Raw genomic sequence first — 26,995 nt, forward strand, 5'->3', positions numbered from 1 at the left:
GCGTCCCGTCATGGATTTCAGGGAGTTAAATACGCACCTGGACCCGCATACAGCTGACGCGGATGTTTGCAGTGAAAAAATCCGTGAGTGGCGTCGGGTTGGACGAAACGTGTCTCTCCTAGATCTGCGAGACGCTTACCTGCAGATCCACGTGCACGCATCGCTGTGGCCGTATCAGACTGTAGTGTTCCAGGGCAGACGGTGGTGTCTGAGCAGACTTGGCTTTGGGCTCAGTCTCGCACCGATGGTGATGAGAAAGGTGCTGGAAATGGCCCTGAAACGTGACCCGAGGGTGCACACCGCTACATCACCTTACGTGGACGACATACTCGTAAATGAAAACATCGCTACTGCATTAGAGGTGAAGGGTCATCTGGAGGCGCTCGGTCTGACCTGCAAATCCCCGGAGAAGGTGTCAGAAGGTGCTCGTGTCCTGGGCATTCGAGTCTGGGGGGAGCGGCAAGGACTGTTCTGGAAGCAGGACAACCAGGATCTACAGCCGCCGCCAAAGCTGACGAGGAGAGAGGTCTTCTCGCTGTGCGGACGTCTGACAAGTCAGGTCCCGGTGTGTGGCTGGCTGCGTGTCTCCGCATCCTACCTGAAAAGACGCGCCACTGCAGCGACAGACGGCTGGGATGACGAGATCACCGACCCAGAACTCCAGAAAATGGTCATGGAAACGCTGCAGCGCGCGAAAACGGCCGATCCCGCACGAGGTCGCTGGGATGTCACCGGCGATGAGGGAGTCGTGTGGGTGGATGCCAGCTCCCTCGCCATAGGAGCCGTGCTGGAGATGGAAGGCAGCATCGTTGAGGACGCCTGCTGGCTTCGGAAAAATCCCGAGACACACGTGAACCTTGCAGAACTGGACTCTGTTGTGCGTGGCATCAATCTGTCCCTGGCATGGAACCTGAAGAAAGTGACTGTCGTGACGGACTCGAAAACGGTCTATCACTGGCTAACAGATGCGCTCTCCGGCAGAGCTCGGATAAAGACGAAGGCGGCGAGTGAAATGCTGATTAGAAGGCGCCTGGAGACCGTGAAGAGTCTGAGAGATGAGTATGGCCTCCAGCTGACCGTAAAGTGCGTTCCGTCAGTGGAGAACAGGGCTGACGCACTGACGAGAGTGCCGAAGAAGTGGCTGAACCAACAAAGCGATCCTGAGGTCTGCGGCGCTGCCTTCTCGGCGCCGGATGTGGTCAGGATCCATGAAACAAGCGGACACCCAGGCATCGGGAGAACGCTGCGCCTGTGTAGGGAGCACGACCCGGCTGTGAGCAGGCACCAGGTGCGCAGTGTCGTTAGCCAGTGCGAAAGGTGCCAGTCCATCGATCCAGCGCCCCAGCGGTGGACACATGGTTCGCTGAGCGTGACTAAATGCTGGGACAGGGTCAGCATGGACGTCTGTCACGTAAACGATCAGCTGTACCTGACTCTGATTGACTGTGGTCCGTCTCGGTACGCGATCTGGCGGCGGATAAAGCGACAGGACACCGACAGCATCATCACGGCTCTGGAGTCGGTATTCCTGGAGCGCGGCGCTCCGAGGGAGCTGCTGACGGACAACTTCACCTCATTCCGTAGTGCCGCATTCCACGAGTTCGTCAGCCGGTGGGGTGTCAGCGTCCGGTACCGAGCTGCCCATGCGCCGTTCGGCAATGGTGTCTCTGAGAGAAACCATAGGTCGGTCAAAACAATCGTAGCGCGCAAAGGCTGCTCAGTGGCGGAAGCAGTCTACCGCTGTAATGTGATGCCGCGCAGTGATGACCTGAACTCTAGTCCTGCCAACGTACTGTTCAACTACAAACTGAGAGTGCCGGACGTGGAGAGTGAGGAAAAGTGCGAAGAGAGTGAGTGTGCTATGTTCAGTGTAGGCGATAAGGTATGGATCAGAGACCCTAGTCGCCGGTGTGATGTGCCAAGTTCCATGGGAACAGTCACCCGACAAGTGTCGGCGCAGTGTGTGGAAGTAGACAATGTCCCCCGTCACGTGAGAGATCTGAGGACGCCCTGCCGTTCTGACCCAGTACGATGATTTGTAGATCAGGGGGGAGTGTATTAGAATCTTGTGGCCGCAGTCGTGCCACTGCGGCGCCGCCGCCGCCCCGTCCAGGCTCGGGATGAGTTATATGGCATTGTGCGGGGCGGGGCCGGGAGGAGACGGCCGGCGGCACGCGCAGCGCAATTGTAAATTTAAGATATGTCATTTAAGGCACGTAGGCCGCCAAGCTGGCGCCTTCCGTCACCTCGTCGCTGCTGTGCAAGTTTGCACTCGTTTTGGGCGTGTTCTAGACGTTTCGTAACCTGTTGAATAAAAGGTGGGTCACGTACGACCCCCGGCCAGTCTGGGCCGGCGCGCGACGGAGGCAGCTGGCAATACAACGGCAATGTGGACATAAGGAGTTTACTACATAGAACTTATCCATACCTTCAAAACTCATGGAAACGTTTTAAATTCTTCAAATTTTGAGTACCCCAGTGCGAAATTCGCCCCGACGGGTTGTCGGTCGTACCCCAACCACATTTCACACCACTATGAACAATCAATGCACACACTAAAATCGCTATTACCGATATGCTCATCCAATCAAGTTTCGCTAAGCCCGTTCATCATCATCTGCGGTTTCGAACACGCCTGTTAGGTGGCTTCTGATGCTCGTCGAGGTCGGAATTTCCAAATACGCGTGGTGCGTCGCGCCGCGCGCTCTGACTTCGGCCAAGAAAAATGCGTCAGCTGATCATTCAGTCCTTCTGCCACTTGCGTGTGGTGAAATGAGGTCATAACTTAAGAGACGGCTGTTTCATATCAATTATTTCACATAAAATCATATTTCAAACCATAAATTAATATAAAAAACGACAATATATTCAAATACACAATTAATACACAATATATTGTCGTTTTTTATATATATCTGTCATGGATAACACACCATAAATTAATGTTCGACAGCCAAATTAAAGAAACAATACCAATACAGACTTACAGTTTAAGTTCGACATTGTGTTGTCTACGATTAGACAGCTGATAACTCATTCCCGTACGTCGTAACTCTATAATGACCTTTGCTTATTGTCACATGTGCGCCGCATTCGCGATTGTTGCCGACGCCTGTTTGCATGTCAGCCCACTACAGTTGTTATACATATCGAAAAACCGATAAACTTTTAGGCAAAAAAGGGACTATTCCAGGCCCATTTTTGATTTTTTTTTTGCGATATTAGGTAAAAACAGAAGCTTCTTATCCTAGGAAAAATAAAATGGGAAATCATTGGAAGGTGGCACACTACCTAAGTACGGCCCTCCAGCAAAAGAGTGGTTGGTTAGCCTATGTGCTTATGGTGTTATAACTTTAAATGACAGAGACACTCCTGTAAAATGACTCAATAGAAATGAGAAGAGGGTTCGTGCACACCTTTCGGCAGTGCATGGGTGAAACTTTGACATCACCATTGGGGTCCCAAACGTCCAAGGGGGCCTCCATTTAGTGGGGGCCTCCAAGCAATTAGGGGCCTCCAATTGCGGAAGCGGTAATTTACGAGCCACGCCAGGGCCTCCTCTAAGAAATTTTCATTGGGGGACCAGAGGCTCAGAAGCCAAACATGGGGTACCCCCAAATCCAGTTTTCTCATCGGATTTAGGCCACTTATTTTTCGTCACAGCTCTGATGCCATGATTTTTTTTTTAATATCGATAAAGAAATGGTAGGTCACCTGACCCTACTGGTGGATCCAGGCCAGCAGGGTGACATTGTATGTAAATATCCCCCGCGGCATCCGAAATCGACGAAAATTTCTGGCTTTTTCACTTTTGACAATAAAACACAATGCCTTTATAATAGAAAAAAAATTAACGGCACAGCATTGCGCAAGGAATCTAGCCGTAAGCCGACCCCAGAAAGTGTGAGGGTTAACCTTCGCCGGCACCTGGGGGGAGGGTCGCCACCCCCAAGTTAGTTTTTCTGCTCTACACTTAACATTTTTAAAGCTAGAAACCTGATTTTCTTTGTATAGCTGCTTTTCTATCTTTTCTCAGCGTCCATTGAAAATTTCAAGCTTCTGCGGCATTTGGGTTTGGAGATATGACCTTGTTCTTCAGGTCATGTCATGTCCTAAATGACGAATACCCAATATCTTGCGATGGCTATGGGCCTTGTGAGCTTTTGACACGCTGATTTCGGCTTTTTTTGCCAGTCTTACCTCCCACCTATCATTGAACATGTTGTTCTGCGATGTACAGATGTCAAGTCAGAGTCAGGGTCAAGGTCAACCTAGGTCATCTAAAATTATTGCGCTTTAGGCAAGCTGAATTTACTTTTCGTGAAGTTTCTTTGACTGTATGTTTAGTAAAAGCTTCTCAGTTCATGATCAAGTGTAATAGGGACACACAAACCGATCTGTGCACACATCAGTACATACACAGACATACACAATTACACAGACATACAAACACATATCATTGACCTTGACCTAACTTGACGTGAAATGACCACAGCCAGCAAATTAGTCGGATAGTGTGACAAAGAGCTGTTCTAGCTCGCTTGGCACTAATACGGCAGCGTCATCGGTATATGATGGGTTGGCCCGCTGCTTGTGTAGGTATCTTATTCGACATCACCACAATTTTTTTCTTACAAGATTTTAAGCCTTGCGGTCAAGAGCAACAGATTCTTTGGGAAGTGACGAATCCAATGATACCAATTTTACCTCATCAGGTCAGTCATTGACCTTCCAGGTCAGGTCAAACTAAAGAATGTTGCTGTTTGGGGTCACCGTTGCCCGTTGGAATATCACGTGCGCTGCTCATCATGTACCGATGACGCTGCCGTATTGTGGTGCCAAGCCAGCTAGAACCTCTTTGTCACACTATCCGACTAGGTTTTTGCTGGCTGTGGTCATTTCAGGTCAAGTTAGCTCAAGGTCAATGACATGTGTTTGTATGTCTGTGTGTGTCTGTGTGTACGAGTATACTGATGTGTGCACCGACTGTGAATGTGTCCATATTACATGAGATCATGAACTGAGAAGCTTTTGCCAAAAATACAGTCAAAGAAACTTCACGAAAGTAAATTCAGCTTGCCTAAAACGCAATATTTTTAGACGACCTAGGTTGACCTTGACCCTGACCCTGGCATCTCTACATCATTGAACAACATGTTCCATGATAGGTGGGAGGTAAGACTGACAAAAAAGGCCGAAATCAAGGTGTCAAAAGCTCACAAGACCCAACGCCAACGCAAGATATTGGGTATTTGTCATTTGGGTTATGACATTACCTGAAGAATAAGGTCATATCTCCGAAACCAAAAACCACAGAAACTTGAAATTTTCAGTGGACGCTAAAAAAGGATAGAGCAGCAGCTATACGAAATATCCGACTTCTAGCAATCAAAATGTTTAGTGCAGAGCAGAAAAAACTACCTAGGTCGGGGTGGGGGGTGTGGCAACCACTGCCCCCCCCCCCATGTGCGGACGAGGATTACCTAAGTAATTTGAATATCAGGAAAATAATTTATTAAATCAGGTATTCCAACAGAGTCCCGCTTTTTTATAGGTGACCTCCGATTTGTGTTGCATCTAAGTTACCCAGGGGGCCTCTTATTTGTAATTGTAGGTACAGTACAGAGATCCTCCTACTTCGACTACTTGCACAGAGAGCCTCCTAGCGTACATACGGCTAAGCTTCTACAGGTCGAGCGCCGGTCTCTTGTACGTACAGAGAGCCTCCTACTGTTACAGAGGGCCTCCTGTTTGTCTAGGGGGCCTCCTATTGGTTAACGGCGCCTCCTATTTGTCCAAGCGGCCTCCTATTCGTCTATGGGACCTCCTATTTGTCCAGGAGGCCTCCTGTTTCTCCAGAAGGTCCCCTATTTATCCAGGGGGCTTCTATTTTCCAGGGGGCCTCCTCTTTATCTAGGGGGCCTCCTACGTGTTCAGGGGCCTCCTATTTGTCCAGGGGCCTCCTATTTATCCAGGGGTCTTTTATTCACTAGGAGTCTCATATTTGTGCAGGGGCCTCCTATTTGTCCAAGGGTCTCCTACTTGTCCCGGGGCCTCCTTTTTTTTGAAGGGACTCCTTTTTGTTAAGGGAGCCTTCTATTTGTCCAGGGGGCCTCCTATTCGTACAGAGAGCCTCTAGCTCCTACTTGTCCATGGAGCCTCCTATTTGTTCAAGAGGTCCCCTATTTGTCCAGGGGGCCTCCTATTTGTCCAAGGGACCTGTTATTTTTCTACGGGGCCTCTTTGCCCAAGAGGCCTCCTATTTGTCCAGCGTGCCTCCTACATGTTCAGGGGGCCTCCTATTTGTCCAAGGGGCCTCCTATTGGTTAAAGTAGCCTCTTATTTTCCAAGCGGCCTCCTATTTATCCAGAGGGCTCCTATTTTTAGGGGGCCTCCTCTTTATCCAGGGGGCCTCCTTGTTCAGGGGGCCTCTTAATTGTCTAGGGGCCTCCTTTTGTGAAAGGGGCCTCCTATTTGTCCAGGGGGCCTCCTTTTGTGAAAGGGGCCTCCTTTTTGTCTAGGTCTAGGACCTTCTATTTGTCCAGGGGGCCTCCTATTTTTGCAGGGGCCTCCTATTTGTACAGAGGGCCTCCTACTTGTCCATGGGGCCTCCTATTTGTCCAGGGGCCTCCTTTTGTGAAAGGGGCCTCCTGTTTGTCTAGGTCTAGGACCTCCTATGTCCAGGGGGCCTCCTATTTTTGCAGGGGGGCCTCTTATTTGTACAGAGGGCCTCCTACTTGTCCATGGGGCTTACTATTTGTCTAGGGGCCTCTTATTTGTCTAGGGCCTCCTATTTGTCCAGGAGGCCTCCTACTTGTCCAGAGAGCCTCCTATTTCTCCAGGGGACTTCCTGTTTTCCGGGGGCCTCCTACTTGTTCAGGGGGCCTCCTACTTGTTCAGGGGGCCTCTTACTTGTTCAGGGGGCCTCCTACTTGTTCAGGGGGCCTCCTATTTGTCCAACAGGGCCTCCGATTTGTCCAAGGGGCCTCCTATTTAAACAGAGAACCTTTTATATGAATATCGGACCTCCGTTTGCAAAGTAGCTGATGCGTCTCGGGGGCCTCCACTATTGGGGTCCCAAAATGACAATTGGGGTCCCAAATGTTCGCATTGGGGTCCCACATGGGACCTCGAAAGTATACAAAGTTACACCCATGCGGCAGTGGTTTTCAACAGCCATTAGACGTATTCATCAATGCAGATCGATTATTGTGATGTTGGCAACCAACCTCTTAATACCTGGAGGGCCGTACCCCGACCACTGGCATTGCCCCACTCTTGCACACCTCCCTAGCTCGCCGCCGGTTAGCTCGCGGCCGGTTAGCTCGCGGCCGGTTAGCTCGCGGTGACTCCGCCGGCTAGCTCACCGCCGGCTAGCTCGCTGCCGGTTAGCTCGCTGCCGGTTAGCTCTCGGCAGCGCCGCCGCGCCCCGTTCATCAGCCCTATCAGCGTCGAATCTGGACAACAAGCCCGGCTGAGGCCGGCCGTAATGAGAAGTTTTCACTTGGCTAATTTTTCCATTAGGCTCGGCGGGCTTCTATTACCGTCACGATGGGTTTTTATCAAAGTTGTCCGGCGCCCGGATAGATTGCTATTCTTATTAATGGCGAGGCCGGAACAGTGCATTAATTGAATCTGCGGTGATGGGTTGGGGCGTCGGAGCGGCGTCCGAGTCGTCCGCTACCGCCGCGTCCAATATCCTTTAGGGATGCGCTCACTGACAGAGCGACGCTCACACTGACATAGAGAGGGGCGCTGTCATTGACTGAGGGGGGGGGGGGGCGCTCAGACTGACTGAGAGGGGCGCTCACACTGACTGGGAGGGGCACTCATACTGACTGAAAGGGGCGCTCACAGTGACTGAGCGACGCGCTCACAAGAGAAGACACTCCTTCCCGGCTACTCAACAGCCGACAGGCGACAGCCTGTCGGCCTGCTCAATTAAACAGACACTAGCCGTTTCAACGACGGGCTACCCGGCGAATGCACCTAATTTGACCAAATCTGCACCTAATCTCTTTTACAGCAAATATCTTCATTTTGGCCTTTTCACGACGGAATAGCAGGCATCTATTTGATACCAATATAATCCTTTGGTTCCTCAGGAATTTTAGTAGTTCTTTTTAGTAGGTTTACCAGCTTTCGAATGAATGGCGCGTTAGTTTGCTATTTTTCTATTAAATATCACATCGATTTACTTTATCTAAGGATTTATCACTAACATCAACATGAAGCGTAAGCACAATTATAAAATTATGAAATTATTAAATACTAGTACAATAGTTAAAAAAAGATACTGAGTTGCCACACTACAAAAGATATATTCATTTATGGCGCACGACAGACATTTAGAAAGCAGCGCCCTGTTTTATTGCACGCTGCTAGCCGCTTCCATTGGGTTTTGCAGGCCGACGTTATTGGTTGTTACACGTATGATGTCACGCGACTTGTGGCCTATCACGGCTCTTTAATGATCTCCACTAAATGAATGCAACAATGGCCTTTTAAGTTGATATCTGTGGCCATCTGTCTATGGAGCGACCAATATGAAAGTTAGATGAATTTACCGGGGTTACATGACTATGAGCAAGCAAATGTGTATCAGGAATGGATTCAGGTGGAGAATTGCGCTGGACCATGAGTGCTCGAGCGCTCCCAATTCCACGCCGGTTTGGCTTTGGAGCCGAGACAGACGATGCGGGTCAAGGTCACCGCTGGGGTAACGCTGGATTGGCTGCGCCCGAGCACCCGTAACACGGCACAATTCTCCATCTATAGATTTTCCTATTCGCTCAGCATTGTGATACCTAGGTGTTCGTAATAGCAATTACTCTGCTTATGTACTTATCCCCGGTTATTTAAAAGAAGTTTTTGTGAGGGGATATCACGGCTATAGGTAGGCACTCAGTTGCCCTATTCACGACTTTCAAAGAATGCTCCGATATCTAAATACCGCACAGACCTACTGCATTGGTGAATCTGACAAAAGGTCTGTGGAATTACATTCCCCCTCACCACACCCCTAAAAACTCATCCAGTGTCCAAAACCACTTTTATCGACTCGCCAAAAAAAGAAAAGAAAAAACACACACACACACACACAAAGCATGGGGCATGTCAGCTCTCAGTTCATTTATCATTGTCTTTACCATGGTTCAATTGCATTGCGCGATTCAAAGCACGTGAGTGCCTATATAGTATATATGTAGAAAATAATACCTACAGCAAAGCATCAAAAATTACAAAGGCTACAATGCTTAAAAAGTAGGTTCATCAAGGAAGCCCATTTTAGCTTGCGTGGTGTTGCCAACCATGCGATTCCAACGCGGGCTATTCACAACGTCTGCAAAGGCACGTTAACAACTGACAAGCCGCCACCGCTGCCACTTATTCATAGATGGTTGATATCGCAGCTTGAGCGTCAGCAGCGCGGCCCACAACGCGTCGGCGCCAGCGCACGCAGCTGTTGGCACTCGGCAGCCGGTGTTGCGACTTAACGGCCGGCCGGCCCCATGAAGGAGAAGCTCTTGCTGAAGCTTTGTGATCGCCTCATAGCCGCCTTGGATGTCATCTTTCTTGGCAGATCCATCCGTTCAGATGGTACGGTGCAGTCTGGATAAAGGACGAAGTCCAACGCCGCTAACCCCGCGACCGCCACCCCAGAACGTGGCCGCAGACCGAACGGGCGTGAGGGCCGTAAGGGCCACCCCGCCATCCGGTAGGTGGCTGAGCAGCCGGGCGCAGCGGCGCCTGGGCGGCGGCCGCGCTGAGATGAAGTCCCAAACCGCCATGTCGCCATCACCGCCATCACCATTGCTGCAGCTGTTCCCAACCGCCTCCATTGCCGCCGTTGTCAGGTATTGCCAGCAGCCGCGCCGCGCGATGCGCCGCGGGATGTCAGAAGCCGCGCCTCCAGCGCCCCTCTCCGCACGTGTGCAGGTGCTCTGCGGCCGCCGGGTCCGACGTCCAGGCAGAACATGATATTTCCATGCTGCTCCGACGGTGGGCTGGTCTTGTTTGGGTGTTCCTCCACTGTGACGTCGGTCACGCCTACCCCGGCCAGGGCGCAGAGGCCGACGTCTCACCATCCGGTTGCGGTCCTCAGTCGGGTCGCAACGTGTACCTCTACCGCAGCGTGGAGCGCGCTCCCACTGGGCAGCGATACAGTCAAACGTAACATGCGGGCGGCCAGCGCTGCGCCGGACAGCGGACCCATGCAGGGGGTATGCCGGTCTCGGCCATTAGCGGGGTCGTCGGGGCCGAGGCTGTACATACAGCTGGTGACCGCGTGAGCCGCCAATCGAAGCTCACGGCTTATAAGCTCGACGCAGGCATCACACGTTGTCCCGATGGGAGCTCCACGACGCCGCCGCGAACTCCAGCAGCGCGGCTCGCAGCGCGAAGACCGGTACGGACGGCCGGGGCGCAAACGGCGTGCGGGAGTCGCAGGCGACGGAAGACGTTCTGCGGACAGAAAGGGTTGCGCATAAGCTGGTCGGCAGGACACTCTTGAGCCGAGCCTTTGATGTAATTACAGACGATCCAGAAGCATGCACAAAAATTCATGACACACTATTCCCATTTATGTATTTGCTACATATGATATGATATACCAGCTCATGATCAGTGACGCATTCTGGGCAATATGTTCTAAAGTGAAGTAACTGAAGTTACAATTGACAGCTTAAAAAAACACACACACGCACACACATTCGATAGCTTATGAGAATAACATGCCTTGTCTGTTTAATGCAGGAAAATATTTTTCACTTTTTTAGAAACAGCAAAACCGTTGTCAACATGCCATGTCAACTATCTAAACAATTTTATGGAAACTGCTCTAGCTAGCTTAAAGTTCCACAACGTTTCCGGAGCACTATACCCAAACTCAGTTCATGTTGCAAGAAAAACAGTAATAATGCCTCCTAATTTTGAATGAAATATAGGTATGAGTAATTTGATTTGGAAATTGGAAAGCAACAAATTTCCGCACATCATTTTAGCAAAATTACTATTTTCTTCAGCCACCAGGTCTTGCACAAAACTATAGTAAACTTTATGATCTAGTTTACACAAAACCAAAGCCCCTTTTAACAAATGTTGAATAAATTTTAACAATTTTAAAAAATGTATCGTGGAAAAAATGAAAAGTGTAGATTTGTAAAGCCGGGATATTTCACGGATTAGGCACTTAAAGAAATATCTTCACCTTTCTTTGAGCCACCAGCCTTCACCAAGTTTTACACGAATGTAGTGAACCAGACAATGTGGCAACTCAAAATTGTGATGGTTTGAGATAATTATAACGGTAAAAGAAAAAGCAACACAAGGTTCCTTACCCTCGCTTTTTTCACTAGTCCAGATGAGGCTTCAACTGTTGCCGACCTGAGGAGCTATAGGGACTTGAGCTTTCCAAAACTCAATTTCTAAGGGCACTGAGCAGTGTTTGGGTTTCACACGCATGCGATCGTAAGTTATATTAAGTTGACAAAGCAAGCAAAGCAAAGCATGATGCCCCGCGCGTCCACCCGCGACCACGTCCCGCGTCCGACTCCCGACCGCCGCGTGACCCGAGGCTCCCGGCGGTCACGTGACCTACCGGCCGGGACTGCAAACGGCCTTCAACACCATTCTTGTATGACGTCATATCCTACTGAGGTGCTGATTGGTTATTTCCACCGTAGTTATTTTTGTTTCATTGTTTTGCGTGTTTTTCTTATGTGAAATGTAATTAAAAAAATTTGCCATATTTTAATCACCATTAAAACATAACTGAATAGGTATAAAAGAGAACTCGATAAATACTTTCATTGTTTTTAAGAATTCCGGAATTAGATACCCGAGGGAGCAAAGAGGGAGCAAGTTGCCACGCTGATTTGATACCTCATAGTCGAAAGGTGGGCTACTAGAACCGAAAATTGCTGTGTTTGTAAATAAATAAGTGATTTGAGGGCAAAGAATGCCCGGATTTAAACTTCTAAAATTATTTTGAACATAAAATATTTCAGTTTGAGGGATGTTAAGGCCTCAAAGAGTAGGTACTTTTCAGGTATCAAATAAGTTCCTCTGCGAAAGTTCCGTCGTGAAAACGGCTTTTATGAATTTATTTCAGTATTTTAATCAATTATGCTCTCTGATAATATGACAAAGCAGGCATATAATTGATGAATGCATGATGAATGCATTGACAATGCGGCCGTTGATGTGTTGATTTGTGACAGCCAACACAAAGCTTGCATTGCCAATACATTGAATATTACCCGCGATCCCTCTGGATAGGACGCGTATAAAACCGGCACAGCCGGATTCAAGGGAAGAGTAATCTCTGGGTAGACGCTGAGCTTCTCTTGGCTTTTCGTAATTGATGTATTAGCAGTGCCCACCGATATATGACGCCGCTACCTGTCACGTTCGTATAGGTATTTTGTTACGTTTCTTTGTTTGTAACTTGATACTCGATCCGTCCACATTGACTGGGCGGGTCAATACACAACCCAGAGGAGGTGAAACTTCATTTCTATTTGAGCCAGCCGGAGATCGATTTGAGATTTTAACAGCCATTAGTGAAACCCTAGCTGATAGCTGCAAAGAGACACACTGAACCTAATTTGACCAAATCTGCACCTTATCTGTACCAGATGTGCACCAAATGTGTACCAGATGGCCGTCGTGAAAACGGCTACAATGAACCTAATTTGACCAAATCTGCACCTAGTCTGCACCAAATGTGCACCAAATGTGTACCAAATGGCCGTCGTGAAAACGGCTAATATGTGCGATTAGGTGTCATGTACGGTTCCATTACAAAGCAGCTGAACGACTGCCCTGACGTTTGTGTGTGGTGCAGTTTGCATTGACGATGCCTACATTATCAGAGCGTCTCCGTTCTAATAGCTCGCCCATCGAGCTGGGTTTCCCTAATCGACGACCCTGCCCCGACGGTCCGGTTAATCCAGCCATCTCCGGAGATGCGGCTCCATCTCCCCCCCCCCCCCCGCGGCCGCTCCTCTATAGGGGAGGCTCCATCTCCCCCCGCGGCCGCTCCTCTGACCCGGCGGGGAGGGGAGGGAGGGGGCAGGGGTGACGTGCGGCTGCTCTCGGCTCCTTCCGCCGCGCCACCTCCGCAACTCACTGAATAACGAAGACGAACGGGAGTGGCGCGGCCGCCGCCGGCGACGTGACTGCGCTGCCAAGCCGACACTCGCCCCCTGATCCAATTACAAACCTATTACATGAATTAGAATCGGCCCGACCGGTGCCAATAAGGTCGACGGGCGCGCCCACTCGGTAAAATGTGGCCGCCTAATGAGCTAAAAGGTGGCCTCTAAATGTGAGCGCTGCCCGGTTAAAATGCGGCGCGGCACCGCGCGTTTGAGCTGATCAATTACTTACAGCTGCGGTGGGCCGGGCCAGCGCGAGCGGCTCAGGCCCGGCCCATCGCGCTGATCGGCTCTCAGCAGACAGGCTATATAGACACAGTCTACATACGAGTGTTGAGGGCTGGCCGGCGCTGAACAGGCTGCAGCTCAGTGGAGCATCACACATGCTTTCCGCTGGTAGTCGATTTAAAGCCAATTTCTCCAATTTCTCTGTTACATAGTTGCTCTGCCGGTTCTGCCCTGCCAGCGTCATTGTCATTCGTAACAGCGTCAGAACACGGTTACGGGTTATGGTAGGTAATGTCTTCACAACTTATGAAAACCTTGTTCATATTAAAACGGCCATTTAATCAGAAAGCCTCAGCCGCCGTCCCATTACCCGTTAATGGATTTCCGACGTGTAATGGGCCAAGTTTTTGATCTGGCGCTGACGTCCCGGTCCTTTGAGGAGTCGCTCGCTGGGTCGGCGGGCCCGCACTACCGCGGGGGCGGCGGCCGGCAGCCGACACATCTAATTAACATAACACCCCGACAGTTATTGTCGTCTGTTCTCAGAGCGGAAGCCGGTGGGCCGCCGCGCGCAGTACGCGCACGCCCGACCTCGGCCCGGTCAGTCAGTATACCCCTGAGTCCTGACCGCTTGGCAGAACACTGCCCACGGATTGGTGACGAGAAGAACACAGGACAGCAGATAATGGACGGGCAAGGTATAGTCGCGGCAAAAAAAAGAAAAAAAATATTAATTGCAAAATATCCTTATGACTCATATTAGTTGAAATAATAAGCCCGCTATAAAACAGCTCGGTGGACTGAAATAAGATTGCTCAGTTCAGTATCCCCAGAACTGCTGGATAGCGTTGAGACGGCAGAACGGCATTGCGCTATGCGCAGGGCCCCTCGCGCGCCGTTCACTTAAATACCGGTCTCACGTAACCGTCAAGCTAATGCGACAACTTGCCGCCGGACACGTCATAAAGCTGTATCAACTATACTACCACCACTAGGGTCCGTAGGACGCAGGACAGACTCGGTCTACATACAGCCCGCGGGCCAACTGATCCCATATGACCTGTTGCCGCAGCTGCACGTTTCATCGTTATACGATAACTGCGGCATCACATCGGCCATCATACGCCATCAAACTGTTCCAAAGGTCAGCGGTGTCAGCGCGGTCCGCCCCTGTTCCCGCTCGCAGCATCGGCGACGGGCCCTGCTGCCTCTTCCTACATCGGTGACTGGTCCTCTTCCCGTATCGGTAGCGATTCCTGGTCTACTCTAATTCTCCAAATTCAAAAGCAGCGCACAGGCAGCTCCCTTCCTAGCCCTCAGAGGTGAGACTCGTCTCCAGAAGGCGTCTGTCACCGTGACCCAGGATTATGGATCTCCATTGGGGTCGGTACTGAGGTGACGCGGCTCACCTCCACAGTACCTATCCTCCACTATCTCCCGCTGGCCGCTGTCAGCCGCTGCCTGGACAGTGGACAGTGGACAGTGGACATAGTGGGCAGTGGACGGTGGACAGACGGTCGGCTTGTACCAGAAACTTGCCTTTGGGAAAAAGAGAATGAATGCGCTGCTTAACCCGCGACCGCCTGGGGGGGGGGGGGGTCGGATCCGACCCCCCCTCCGTTTTTCTTGAATAACTCATGAACCGCTTGCGTTATCAACTTGAAACTTGGCATACCTTCTCTCCCATCAATTTGACGTCTCCTGTGCAATTTTTAAGAAAAAAAAAATCAAATTTTTTTTAGATATATCGATTTTAGTGATGTAACTACATGGCGTTTTCGGTCAAAAAGTGGTAAATGTTTAAAAAATCGCCAAAAATCGAGGTTTTAAGCAAATTGCTAATAAGGACACGAAAAGACGCAGCTCAACGAGTTCTTTAAAATGGCTATCTCGGATTTTCCATAAAATGCGTTTTTCACCCATAAAAATTCAAAAAACTATATTTTTTTGGAAAACAGCTAATAAAATCCAAAATTTTGAGAATTTCCAAAAAACCGGAATATATGTTATAGAGCTCTATTAGAACATTAGATGTCCCAAATTTCAACTTTCTATCTCGATTTTTGACCCCCAAATTGTAAAAAATAGCTTCAACATGCATAGGGCATGGTGACGTCATAAGCATTTTCGTGAATTAGAGGCACTTCTGAACATCGCATGTGAAAACAAATGGCAATACTAGATTCCTGGGACAAAGCTCGTCTAGAAAAGTGCATTTTTATGTCAAAAATAAAAAGTTGAAAAATTGACTTTTTTCTTAGCCCTCGTTTAGTTATGTATGGTATAAACGATTTTTTATGCTTTCAATGCACACTTATCACCAGCACAGTGACTTGGGGTCACATATAACCATTACCATCGGATTTGGCGTGAAAAATAAGCCATAAAACATGTGTCGCACGCCCATGTAGCAGAAAGTGAAAACCGTGACCTTTCGTGACCTGACCTGACCTTGACCCGTACTTAGTATGACCCCTATACGCACATGGTACCTTCACTAGGTCTTTGAGGTCATTTGTGGTGAGTTTCGAGCAGCAGCTATCGATTCCGCTGTCCGTAAGCCTAATCATGCAAAACCCCAGAATTTGACCTTTGACCTGACCTTGACCCGAAAGTTGACCTCAATCTTAACCCTCGCCCCGTTGGGGGGGGGCCATTTTGGCCCCCCCCTGTGGTTTTTCCTGAATAGCAAGAAAACGGCGGCGCGCAGCGCCGCCAAATTCTCAGTACCTTCCCGGGCATCAATTTGACACCTTCACACCAAATTTCAAGTCTTAGGTCACCTTAGGTCAGGAGTTATTGAGGTCAAACTGAGGTCATGTTCGAGCAAAAATGAGCAAAAAACATGCAATCTTGAAACGCTCACCAAATCTACAGTTATCAAGCAATTTCAAAGTTCTTTATATGGTCTAGTAGACAAAAGGCGGCGCTACAAAACTGCTATCTCGGATTTTCAAAATTTTTGGTTTTTGACCCCAAAAAAATCAAAAAATTGATTTTTTTAGAAAAACTTTGAAAAAATCCAAAATTTTCCCGAATTTCGAAAAAACCGGAATATATGTGATAGTCCCAGCGCTCTTCTATATACATACCAAATTTCAGATCGATATCTCGTTTTTTGGCCAAGTTATAGCGAAAAAACTGTTCAAAAATGATGACGTCAAATTTTTGAACTCAATTTTTAGCAATTCTAGACCTCGTACGGCAAAACAAAGACCACCATTGAACTCCCCGTGACGAGCTGCATCGATTCGATACCCATTTTATACAAAAATATTAACTTTGAAATTTGACCTAATTTGACCTGACCTTGACCTGACCTTGACCTGACCTTGACCAAAACGTGATCTAAGCTGGCCCCAAAGGCTGCCTGACCCATATAATCGCATTTGTCATGTAAAATGGACCATAAAACATGTATCACACGACACTTTCATATTGTGACCCCCCCGTGACCTGACCTCTGTGACCTGACCTGGTATCAGTGACCTCAAATAGCAAAATATGTGTTTGCAGAACATTTCCCCATCGATGATTTTCAATGAAATGCATTTTACTCGATTTTACAACGCATTTCTTGAAGTGCCTGTAAACGGTGAAAATTGGACCTTTGACCTGACCTGTGACGTCATCGGTTTGACCTAGGTCAATAAAATTGGGTCACAAGGTAGTTCCCCGTTGGGGCTATCCAACGCCGTTTACCGCTTGTCGCTATCTTGCGTGGTTCTCGAGATCTTAGGGGGGGGCCAAAATGGCCCCCCCCCCCAACCGGGCGCGTTGCTCGGCAGAGCCCAACGGGGCGCGGGTTAAAATATTAAGAGTGCTTTGGGAAGGTCTCGTAGAGACCTTTCGAACGCCGCCTCGCGGGGCTCGATACGACCATTGGTTCTCGAGATAACAGGGGGGGGGTCGGATCCGACCCCCCCCCCCAGGCTGTCGTGGGTACGGAAATAGCCCAGGCGGTGCCGGGTTAACAGCATTTAACCCCCTTCCAACTTGAGAGAAACCGTCACAAAAGTGAAAACCGTTTTGTTCTTCTTATTGAAAAATTATTTTAGGCTGCCATCTCTTCAAAAGATTATTCATTGTTCATCTCTGAAAACGCGAGCACAAAACGTACTTCCGGCATAATTATTGTTATGCGACAAGGGATCTCAACATGCGTTTTTTAAAGCGCTTATATCCATTTTAGGCAGCTGATGGTAGCATTAAAAGCATCTATTTTTATGTATTCACATCCTCCAATATGTTCCAGACCTCAGCGGCGCAGGAATGTGGCGGGTTGTCCTGACAGCTAGGCACACCTTTCCGCCCCGGCTCTGCTCTGCCCGCACCCCGCGCAGAGCCGCGGCCGCTGGCCGCTCCGTCCGGCCGGGACCGGAGCCGGGACCGGAGCCGGAGCCGGAGCCGGAGTGGCGCCGCACGGCATCAGTGGACCTCCATAAATCGGCGCGGCTCAGTCGGACCCAATATGACCGGACGAATGGTTTCATTTTCCGCCATCGACCCCCGGCCTGCGGATTTGTTGTCGGCTGCGGTGGTCGCGGCGCGTCGGTCGGCGCGAGCCACTCGGTGCCGCCACCACCGCATTGCCGAGCGGCCAGCCAGCCGTGTTTTCCGCCGCCGCTGCCGGCTGCATATTCTTAATTGGTGCAGGCTGTTCTTTGAGCCTTTGACAGGACTGGCATTAACAAGGTTGGCCATTACGGAGGCGGAGGGCGGCCGGTCCGGGCTCCGGCCGGGAGGGGCGGCGGCAGAGGAAGGCTCGGTGGTCCGCCTCTGAGGGCCCGGCCGCCGCGCGCCGCCGCGCCGGTCGCTGGCGGACTCTGCGACAGCCACCGGTCCACAGCCAGCAGTCGACGGGCAGCTGGCTGGTGATCACGGCAAATGATCGCACAGAGTTGAAAATTGTTAGATTATCCTGCACCGTAGGCATTGATATAAACATTGTCATTGACCCGCGCGAAATGCACAACAATTATTCGGGGAGATGGCAGCTCGTTGATCGGGCCACCACGGGATCTTAGCCGGGCGGTGCATTCAGTCACGTGTGAGTCACGTTAAGGGAGCCTCCAGTCCCCGCAGGAGGCTGGAGAGCGGAGGCTCCTCGGCCTGCTGGGTCTGGAACTATACTTTTATAGTTCCTGAATTTCGAGCCTTTGTTGCCTGATGGATCTAGTCGAGTATAGGAACAATCTTTAGATAGGTACCGCAACGTAAAATTAATTAGTTTTACATAAAATTTGGATTGAAAATGAGAAATTGGAGTATGTTCGTTCGATTTTGTTTTTCAATTTAGGTAAAATGCATCGGGTAAGACGCCCGCCTAATTACTAGCAACCCAAATCTAGCCCGCGCCCCACTGGGGGGGGGGGGCTATTTATAGCCCCCCTCCCGTTTTTCTGCAATAACTTCCAAACCGCTTGACGGATCGACGCCAAACTTTCAGTACGTTAGGCTGCATCACTTTGACACCTTGTGTCAAAATTTGAACTTCGTAGCTACCATAGGTCGGCCGGAAATGACGTCAGAGTGACGTCATGTTCGTCCGATTTCGACGCAAAACATTGAACCACGGCAATCGCTCCCAAGAGCTCAGTTTTTAAGCTAGATCCATTTTTTTGCATGATAGGACTCAGAATTAATGCACTATCAAACTGCTACCTCGGATTTTCAAAATTTTGAAAATTCTAAAAAAAAAATTATATAATAATATTCAAAATTTATATTTTTATATTTTTTCAAAAACTTTTTGACTTTTCGAAAAAAACCGGAATATATGTGACAGAACGCATGATTATGACTAACTCTAGCAAGTTTTAGCTAAATATCTTCAAAAATGGCCAAGTTATACGCATTATTGCAAAAAATTAACAATTATTAATTTTTCAAATCAATTTTTCAGTACGTATTTGACATCGTACACTAATATAAATGGCACCATCGTGTTCCTGAGCTCAAACTGCATCCAATAGACACCTTTTTTGTTGAAAAATTTTAACTTCAAAATTTGACCTTTTTTGACCTGAAAGTGACCTGACCTAAGCTAAATTCGACTCAAAATGACCTCGAATGACACAGACGACATCAAATTCGAAATCTATGGCCTAAATGGAACATAAAACATGTGTCACGTGACCGACACATGGTATAATATTTTCGTGACCTGTGATGACCTGACCCTGACCTGAAAATCAAAGTACAAGTTTCGTACCCTCAAGGTATCTAGAGAATCTGTTCACGAGTGTGGAAACCAAAAATGAGCCTGATCTGACTTGTAAGACGGCGGCCAGAGCCCAAAATGTGAACAAGCCAAAATGCTAATAATTTTTACTTTGACCTGACCTGTGACGTCATCGGTGACCTCGAGGTCAATGAAATTAGGTTTCGCTCGACAGTTTTTCCGGGGCTATCAGACACCGTTTGAATTTTGACGATCGGCCCATATAGTTTCGGAGTTAGGAGGGGGGGGGGGCTATGAATAGCCCCCCCCCCCCAGTAGGGCGTGTTATACACAGACCCCAGTGGGGCGCGGGCTAGGTTCAAACTACGTTTTTGCAGATAACGCGACAGGCAATAAAGCTAGAGCTTCAAAAATGGTGTCGTTGTGTTCTTCTTCATCAGCCGAGTCGAATGATAGGGGAGAGCGAGCGGGGCCAGTTGAAACACGGGGTCAGATGAAACATGGCTTTATTTTCAACAGTATGCAACATATGGCGTTGCCGACACCACTGCGCATCCGCGCTCGACCACTTCCTTTGACAACGGCGTTTGGGCGGCAAACGGACGGTAATTTTTATTTGACACTTGTTTTTGTGTTTTTGAGGGGCGTTTGGGAGAAATCGTTTTTATGAATATTTTGTGATATCTCATATACCTTTGTTTGCTGAAAGAAGAACTCCTGGCTCCGGAATGACACCTTATTTGGCCCTTCATTCAGCATGATGCCGTCCCTCCAGCTCGTTTGACATGTGCTTTACGGCGCGTGCGAGATGGCGGGAGCGGATGGGGTCAATTGAAACGCTTCTCTGAGGGTCAGTTGAAACAGGGCCACAATCCGTTTCAATGGACCCCGGTGACCTTTGCATTGGTTATTGTTCAGGGGCTGTAAACATTAAAGGAAATAGTCCACCTTTGAAATGAGCTTTTAAACTGAAATAGTAGTTTAATAGAGCTCAATTTTTGACCCCTTTTTCTCCAGCCTTTTGCTTGAAAGCACACTATAGCCTGAGATATTTATCATTTTCCTCATCCGCCCATTTTACCATAGTCTATGTACTTTATGTCACCTATTATGAGGAACTTTGCACTTTTAGCTTTCCAACGACCTATTGAATGTAGCATTTGGAAAAGTAAACCGGACAAAATATCTCCTTAAGAAAGTTGCCTTAAAGAGGAAAACATCCCATTGTTAATGATAGGTGCAATTGACCCCATGGGCTGGTTCAATTGACCCTCGCATCGGGGTAATTTGAAACGGGCGTAGAGCTGTTTTATAAGCATGCGTTTGGCAGCAAAATATGTTTGAAACATAATTTTACATATCTTAAAATAAAGCCAAAAGAGCATATTTTTTCATGGCATTGTGCATTTTTCGATATGACAACTAGATCTCGCTGTGCATGTCAACATATAAAAAGTGGTTCAACTGGCCCCGCTCTCCCCTATGCAGTATGATGCATTTAGGTAAATAGAAAAATTAAGGAATTTTGAAATACACATTTTTTGTCAATTTTGCATCACGATTTCATCGACCTGTGCTCTATATGTGATAGACGCTAGCTGAAATACCGGAAGTGTCATAAACTCTAAGATGTCCAGAGCTGAACAGTAGGTAGGTACCTTAATATTTCACTTTCCGTCAATATTTGGAAGGGCACATAATGGTTTCATCAACTCGTTGTAAAGCGCTGGAGATCGAGGTGGCCGGCGTTATCCCTATGCCGGGCTTACCCCAGAAAAATCAATGCTTTTTAAAACTCGAATTTCGCAACTTAGTACTATTTCCACAAAACCAATTTTTTGGGACAACACGGCCAATTAACTTATCTAGCTAACAGGATAGCAAAATTTTATGCATCAGCAAGGTATGTCATAACAATGAACATGAGCTTACTATGCCGGGCTTCCCCCGGCTTCCCCATGGCAGTCCTTTTGACACCATTTTCTCCCCGATTTCTCTTATCAGTTTTTTTTCCTCTAGGAAGACCGGGTCGCAAATAGAAAAGGGTTGCTAATAGGCAACCTTACCCAACTTACCTACAATAGTTTCTGCGCATTGTCTTATGATATTGCGATTTGGTCAGCTTCGGTTAATTTTGATGTTTTCGCCAGAATAGGTACCTGTCGTGAAAACGGCTACTGGTACTGTGTAGCGCGTTAGAATTCACAAATTTTAAAGAAACTCATTTGAATGCCGTTATACGGTGCACAGCACTCTATAAAGACATTTTCTTCTTTAGTGCTCCCTCAGGCTCCGAGTTGGGGTGGGGGCTTAACCCGCATATAGCTGGGGGGGGGGGGGGGGGCTCTACAGAGCTCCGCTCTCGTTTTCTGCAATATCTTCTAAACCGCTAAAGGTATCAACACGAAACCAGCATGGATAATGTGCGCTGCCCGGCTGCCATACGCCGAATCGCGATTCCCATGGTCTTGGAAAACATCAAACAGGCCTTAGTTTACCTGGGGTACATTGATTAACTCGAGGGTTCTGGAAGTTTCGTCGCGATCGGCCGCACGATCGGCACCACCAAAAACCGAGGGAGGGGTATCATCCGACCCCTCCCCTGTTGGCTGTAAGTGCGCGGGGACGCGGTCCCGGGGGTGGGGGGGTGGGGGGCGTGACTACTGACTGACTGCATCCCATGTAGTGAACTGTGAAAATCTCGATTCTCGCCTAGTAGGATTGATACACGTTTTCGCGATTCAATATATACATGCTACGTAGTACGTATGACGCCAATCCATCCTTACGTCGCCATCCACGTCGCTCGCGTCACCAGAAGTGGACGAGCCGTCGCAATTTCAGAAAGTTCAGGCGCCGCCCGCGCTCCCGCCTCTCAAATCGTTGGCTGTCGGTAGTTCGCCGTTCTCCCGCGCGGCGGCGCTAGTATCGGGGGGCCTGGCACCGGATCAGCTGACGGCGCCTCTCAGTAATGCCGGGTTCACACCGGATTCCGGACCGGCAAAATTCCGTCTGCCGGGCCGGAAAAATGGCCAATTCCGTGCCGGAAAATTGAAAACTGGTGTGAACCGGCAAATCTGGCAACTTCTTTTGACCGGTCCGGCAGGCCGGAGAGCCAGATTTTCCGGTCCGGCAAAAAGTTGAAATCATCTCAACTTTTGCCTTGCCGGATAGCCACCGTTTGTGATATGAAATTAAGGCACGAGGGAAATAATGTTATGTTTCAGCGCTACAGGCCTAATTTAACCAACGGTGCCCTAATAGTCTCGCGATTTTTCACGAGAATATAAAATTCAAGCGTAAATTTGACGGCGTTTCATTTTTATTTCAAAACATTTGCATCTCAAACGGAGTGATAGCTACATTTCTGTTTTTTGTATTTCACATGACTCATGGCCTTTTCAAATTATAAATTAATTTCATTGGTTGAAAAATATCCATGACTTTATAATAAAAAAGATAAATATTATAAGGAAGCGGTGAAAAGGGCGAATTTGTGGAACAACATTGCGGACGCGCTGGTTGTAGAAGGAGCGGAGCCAGTATCTGCAGAAGAGATTATCAAGCGCTGGAGCCGGCCGCAGGACAGGTAGCACAATGTACGTATTGCTAACTTCCGTCGTCTACGAAGTGGAGCCAGCCGAGCAGATTCTGAAATCTACATTCTACAAGACGCGCTGACAACACTTCTCTGCCCTCGATGCCCTCCTACACAAGCACATAGCAGCTCGGGAGGGTGGAGGCAGTTTTGCCATTCAATCGCAAGTAGAAGATTCAGGAAATACGATGGTACTGAATGCCAAGGATATTATCCCGCGCCCTGCTGGGGGTGGGGGGGGGGGATATTTGAACCCTCCCTGTGGTTTTTCGCGAACATATCAAAAACGGCGGCTGTTTTTGGCACACCTTATCATGCATCTTTTCTGCACATGTAAAAATTGTAGACCAACCTCACTTAAGGTCAGGTCACCAGGTCACTTCAAGTGACCTCACCTCATACAAAGTTTCAACGTCTTCCATATGCTACATCGAGCGACCGACCTCTTTGAAACTCTCAGCGATTGATAAGGGCAACAATATGTACACAATTTTAATAAATAACTATCTCGGAATTTTGATATCGGTGACCTAAGGTCAGGTCAATTTTGTGACCCCCCCCCCCATTATAAGTCAATGGGAGAAAATTGATGCCAAGTTATGCGTTGGCTTGTTGTAAGTCGTCGACATTCGACCTGAAAATTGGTGAAATTCGGCTTTCCATTACCTCTGGTGGCCTGACCTTTGAGCTGACCAAAAAAAGTGACCGAATTAATTTCGTCATTAATTTTGACACTCTTTCGAACGCCGCCTTCCCCGTATCGCTACGTGGCCCAGGAGCCGAGTTAAAAGGGGGGATGTTAAACACCCCCACCAGCAAGGCGTGAAAATTTAGGACCCCCAGCGGGGCGCGGGTTATGGCAGTAGAGTTCAGTGACAGTCAGATGACCGATTTTGAGACCCAGCCATCTACATCAGCAAGCGTAATATCAAGCTCGCCGTCTCTAATGCGCCCTGCCCAGCCCTCAATTCCTCTTTGTTCGCAAGTGTTTTTAAACCAACAACAGCCAAAGCGCGATTGAAATTTATTAGTGTCTTTTTGTCGATACCCAGCCCGCATGCTGTAAATGTTAAATTGTATTAATCTTGCTAATATACCTATCACCAGTGAAGTATGGATGATTTTCGGTTGGGTGGAACTGCATCAGGGACTTGTAAAGCCGTCACACAAGTATATGTTCGATTTCAAAATAATTCGCGAGATTGCTTGGTACCTACTTATCGTACTTGATGGTTGATGATTATGACATTTCCGGCTCGACTTTCCGGTTTTCCGGTTCTAGCGACTTTTTTGACATCTAGCGACAATTTCAACATTTTGGTTCCGGCCCGGCAGACGGAATTTTTCCGGACCGGAAAACCGGTGTGAACCCGGCTTAAACAGTGGCCGGGCGGCGGAGCGTGGCGTGTGCGGCGCAGGGGACGGATTGGACTGAGTTCGCGCTGACCGCACTGCCCGTGCAGAGACACAGTGACCGGTGTGTCTGGGCAGCTGGTGAAGAGAGTCTGGGCGAGATCACACTCTTCTGCAGCGCTCTGGTGAACTCCTGCGCCGTCTTCCGCAGGTCAAGGTAGGTGACCGCAGCCCCGCGTTTCCCCCACGTGGCATGCACGGAAATTGATCTCATTTGATGTGTTGTGCACATGTGTGTGCTTTTTTGTGTGCTAAATTTAGAGTGGTTGGCCATGGGCTCAGCTCAACCGCCTCAATGGCTTTGAAGAAGATGGTGCTCCGGAATGGCTGGGACACTCCTCGCCACATGACGTGTTTTGATTATCAGAAGTGGGGCCTACTGCTCCGGCCTGACACCTCTCCCTTCTCCCATGTCAGCAGTCAGCACTGCTGCTCGCGCATGTGCGGTGTGACATGTACTAAGATGTGCTCGGGGGTCTAAGACACTGTCAGAGGACTTCAGCCTTCGTCAGGCAGGCCTCGCCTTTTTTCATAACGAACCGGTCGAGTGTGGGGGGGGGGGGGATAAGGTCCTCACCTTTGCCCTCTTATTGAGCTAGACCCCTCGCAGGGAACGAGCGTGTTTGTCGGCACGAGACTGAGCAAAGATAAACTGATTTTAAAATCTCGCGTCAACCGGTGACCTCAAAGGTCACGTGTACACGACCACACCACCCTAAGGTCGGCCCGGACTCCCGTTTTTGTGAAATACCTTCAACAATCATGCTCAAAGAGGAAGGATTTTGGTGCCATCGTATTTGTCAGGTCTAGCTGTAGCAAATAGGATGCTTCTGTTTGAGGAGGGTCAACTTGGGACCCCAGGTCAAGCTCAGGTCAGGGCCGACAGTTCAGGAAGTTGGTCTCGAATGGCCGTGCTGTATAGAATATGCAGTGCATACTGCAAAGGCTATCATCGTTTGCTTTGGCAGCTGCTTCCGACAGTTCGTGGGTGGCTTTTCCGACTCGATTACTTCATTTGACGGCGTTATATATGAAAGACTTCGATGGCCTCAAAGGACCTCAGTTACGTCATATATTACCCCACGCGAGGTCTAAAACACACAAGCATGAGGTTCTGCAACCAGGGTACGCTATTTGTAGGGCACTTTACCTCCTCGCGTCACCTCTTCCAGCAGTAACTCACAGTTGGTCTGGCGTCAGTGCGCTGACGGCTGAGCTGGCGTGTTTCTGACAGGGCCGGCATTACGGGAGGTTACGGCCCCCTCTGCGGCTCTCACTGCCTGGCCAGCGGCCCCGCCCGCCGCCGTACGGCCCCCTCCACCGCCCTGACTGCCTGGCCAGTGACCCTGCCCGCGCCCCCAACCGACAGCTGCGCCCTATGGCCGGCGGAGCGGCGTTGCGGGCCCTCCACGCCAGGCGGAGCCGCTCCTCGAGACGGCCGGCCCGTGACGCGGCCCGTGATCGAGGGCTCTCCACGCCGCCGAACGGCCCGGCCCGGCTCATCTCGGCCAGTGACGGACCGAGCAGGACCACCCTGATCCGAGAGCGGCCCGCCGCGGTCTCTGGGCGGCTGGCGCAGCTCCGTCTCTGGCGGCTGGCGCAGCTCCGTCTCTGGCGGCTGGCGCAGCTCCGTCTCTTGGCGGCTGGCGCAGCTCCGTCTCTCGGCGGCTGGCGCAGCTCCGTCTCTGGGCGGCTGGCGCAGTTCAGCCCGCCGCGGCTGGCGCAGTTCAGCCCGCCGCGGCTGGCGCAGCTCGCTTTCAGAGCGTCTGGCGCAGCTCTGGCTCCGGGCGGCTGGCGCAGCTTGGTGTGTGGATGGCTGTCGAAGCTCCGTCTCTTGGCGGCTGGCGCAGCTCGGTCCGCCTTTTTTGGCGGCTGGCGCAGCTCTGCCTCCGGGCAGCTGGTGCAGTTTGGTCTCTGGACGGCTGTCGCAGCTCGGTCCACCTTTTTTGGCGGCTGGCGCAGCTCAGCCTCCGGGCGACTGGTGCAGTTCGGTCTCTGAGCGGCTCAGCCCGGAGACAGGCAGCCGGCTCCTCTGGTATGAGATGGAGGTGGGCGGCGGCTTCATGTCGCGAATAGCGTTCGATCAGTAATATTTCTACTGGTGATTACTTTTGAGACCGAATGTGGGTGTCCCTTTATGTCCAGCAGCCATTTCTACGAAGTGGATCACAAAATGTTACATGAGAGCCGAACAGTGAAATCCCGGCCATCCTGTTTTATGGCTCGAGCACACAAACATTCAAAGCTACGGCTGGCTAGTGTAAATCGAACACGGAGTGATAAAAAAGCCCCGGAGGACGGGACGTTTATTTATGTGTTTGACGGAGGCTAACAGGCCTTTCCCATCAATTGCATCAACATATAGCGCCGGTTGCTGCTAACAATAAACATGACGTGTATCGGCTTATGTTG

The 26,995-nt window shown here is 49.5% G+C and overlaps 2 protein-coding genes across 3 annotated transcripts in view; both read left to right on the plus strand.

The window, feature by feature from the left end:
* Positions 1 to 244: 244 nt before the first annotated feature.
* LOC122363759 lies at positions 245 to 25,064 on the plus strand. Its single transcript, XM_043333375.1, has 4 exons — positions 245 to 1,850; positions 13,935 to 13,988; positions 24,662 to 24,740; positions 25,001 to 25,064. Exons 1-4 carry the CDS (start codon positions 245 to 247, stop codon positions 25,062 to 25,064), a joined length of 1,803 nt encoding a protein of 600 aa, XP_043189310.1.
* Positions 24,554 to 26,995, plus strand: part of LOC122363761 (LIM domain only protein 3-like) — an 85,865-nt gene continuing 83,423 nt past the window's right edge. For both annotated transcript variants that reach the window (XM_043333378.1, XM_043333380.1), the window contains exon 1: positions 24,554 to 24,740. The gene's annotated coding sequence lies outside the window, so the exon portion shown is untranslated. The remainder of the gene's footprint in view (positions 24,741 to 26,995) is intronic.

This window comes from Amphibalanus amphitrite, unplaced genomic scaffold (assembly GCF_019059575.1).
Source record: "Amphibalanus amphitrite isolate SeventyFive unplaced genomic scaffold, NRLGWU_Aamphi_draft 000638F_arrow, whole genome shotgun sequence".
Taxonomy (NCBI): Eukaryota; Metazoa; Arthropoda; class Thecostraca; order Balanomorpha; family Balanidae; genus Amphibalanus; species Amphibalanus amphitrite.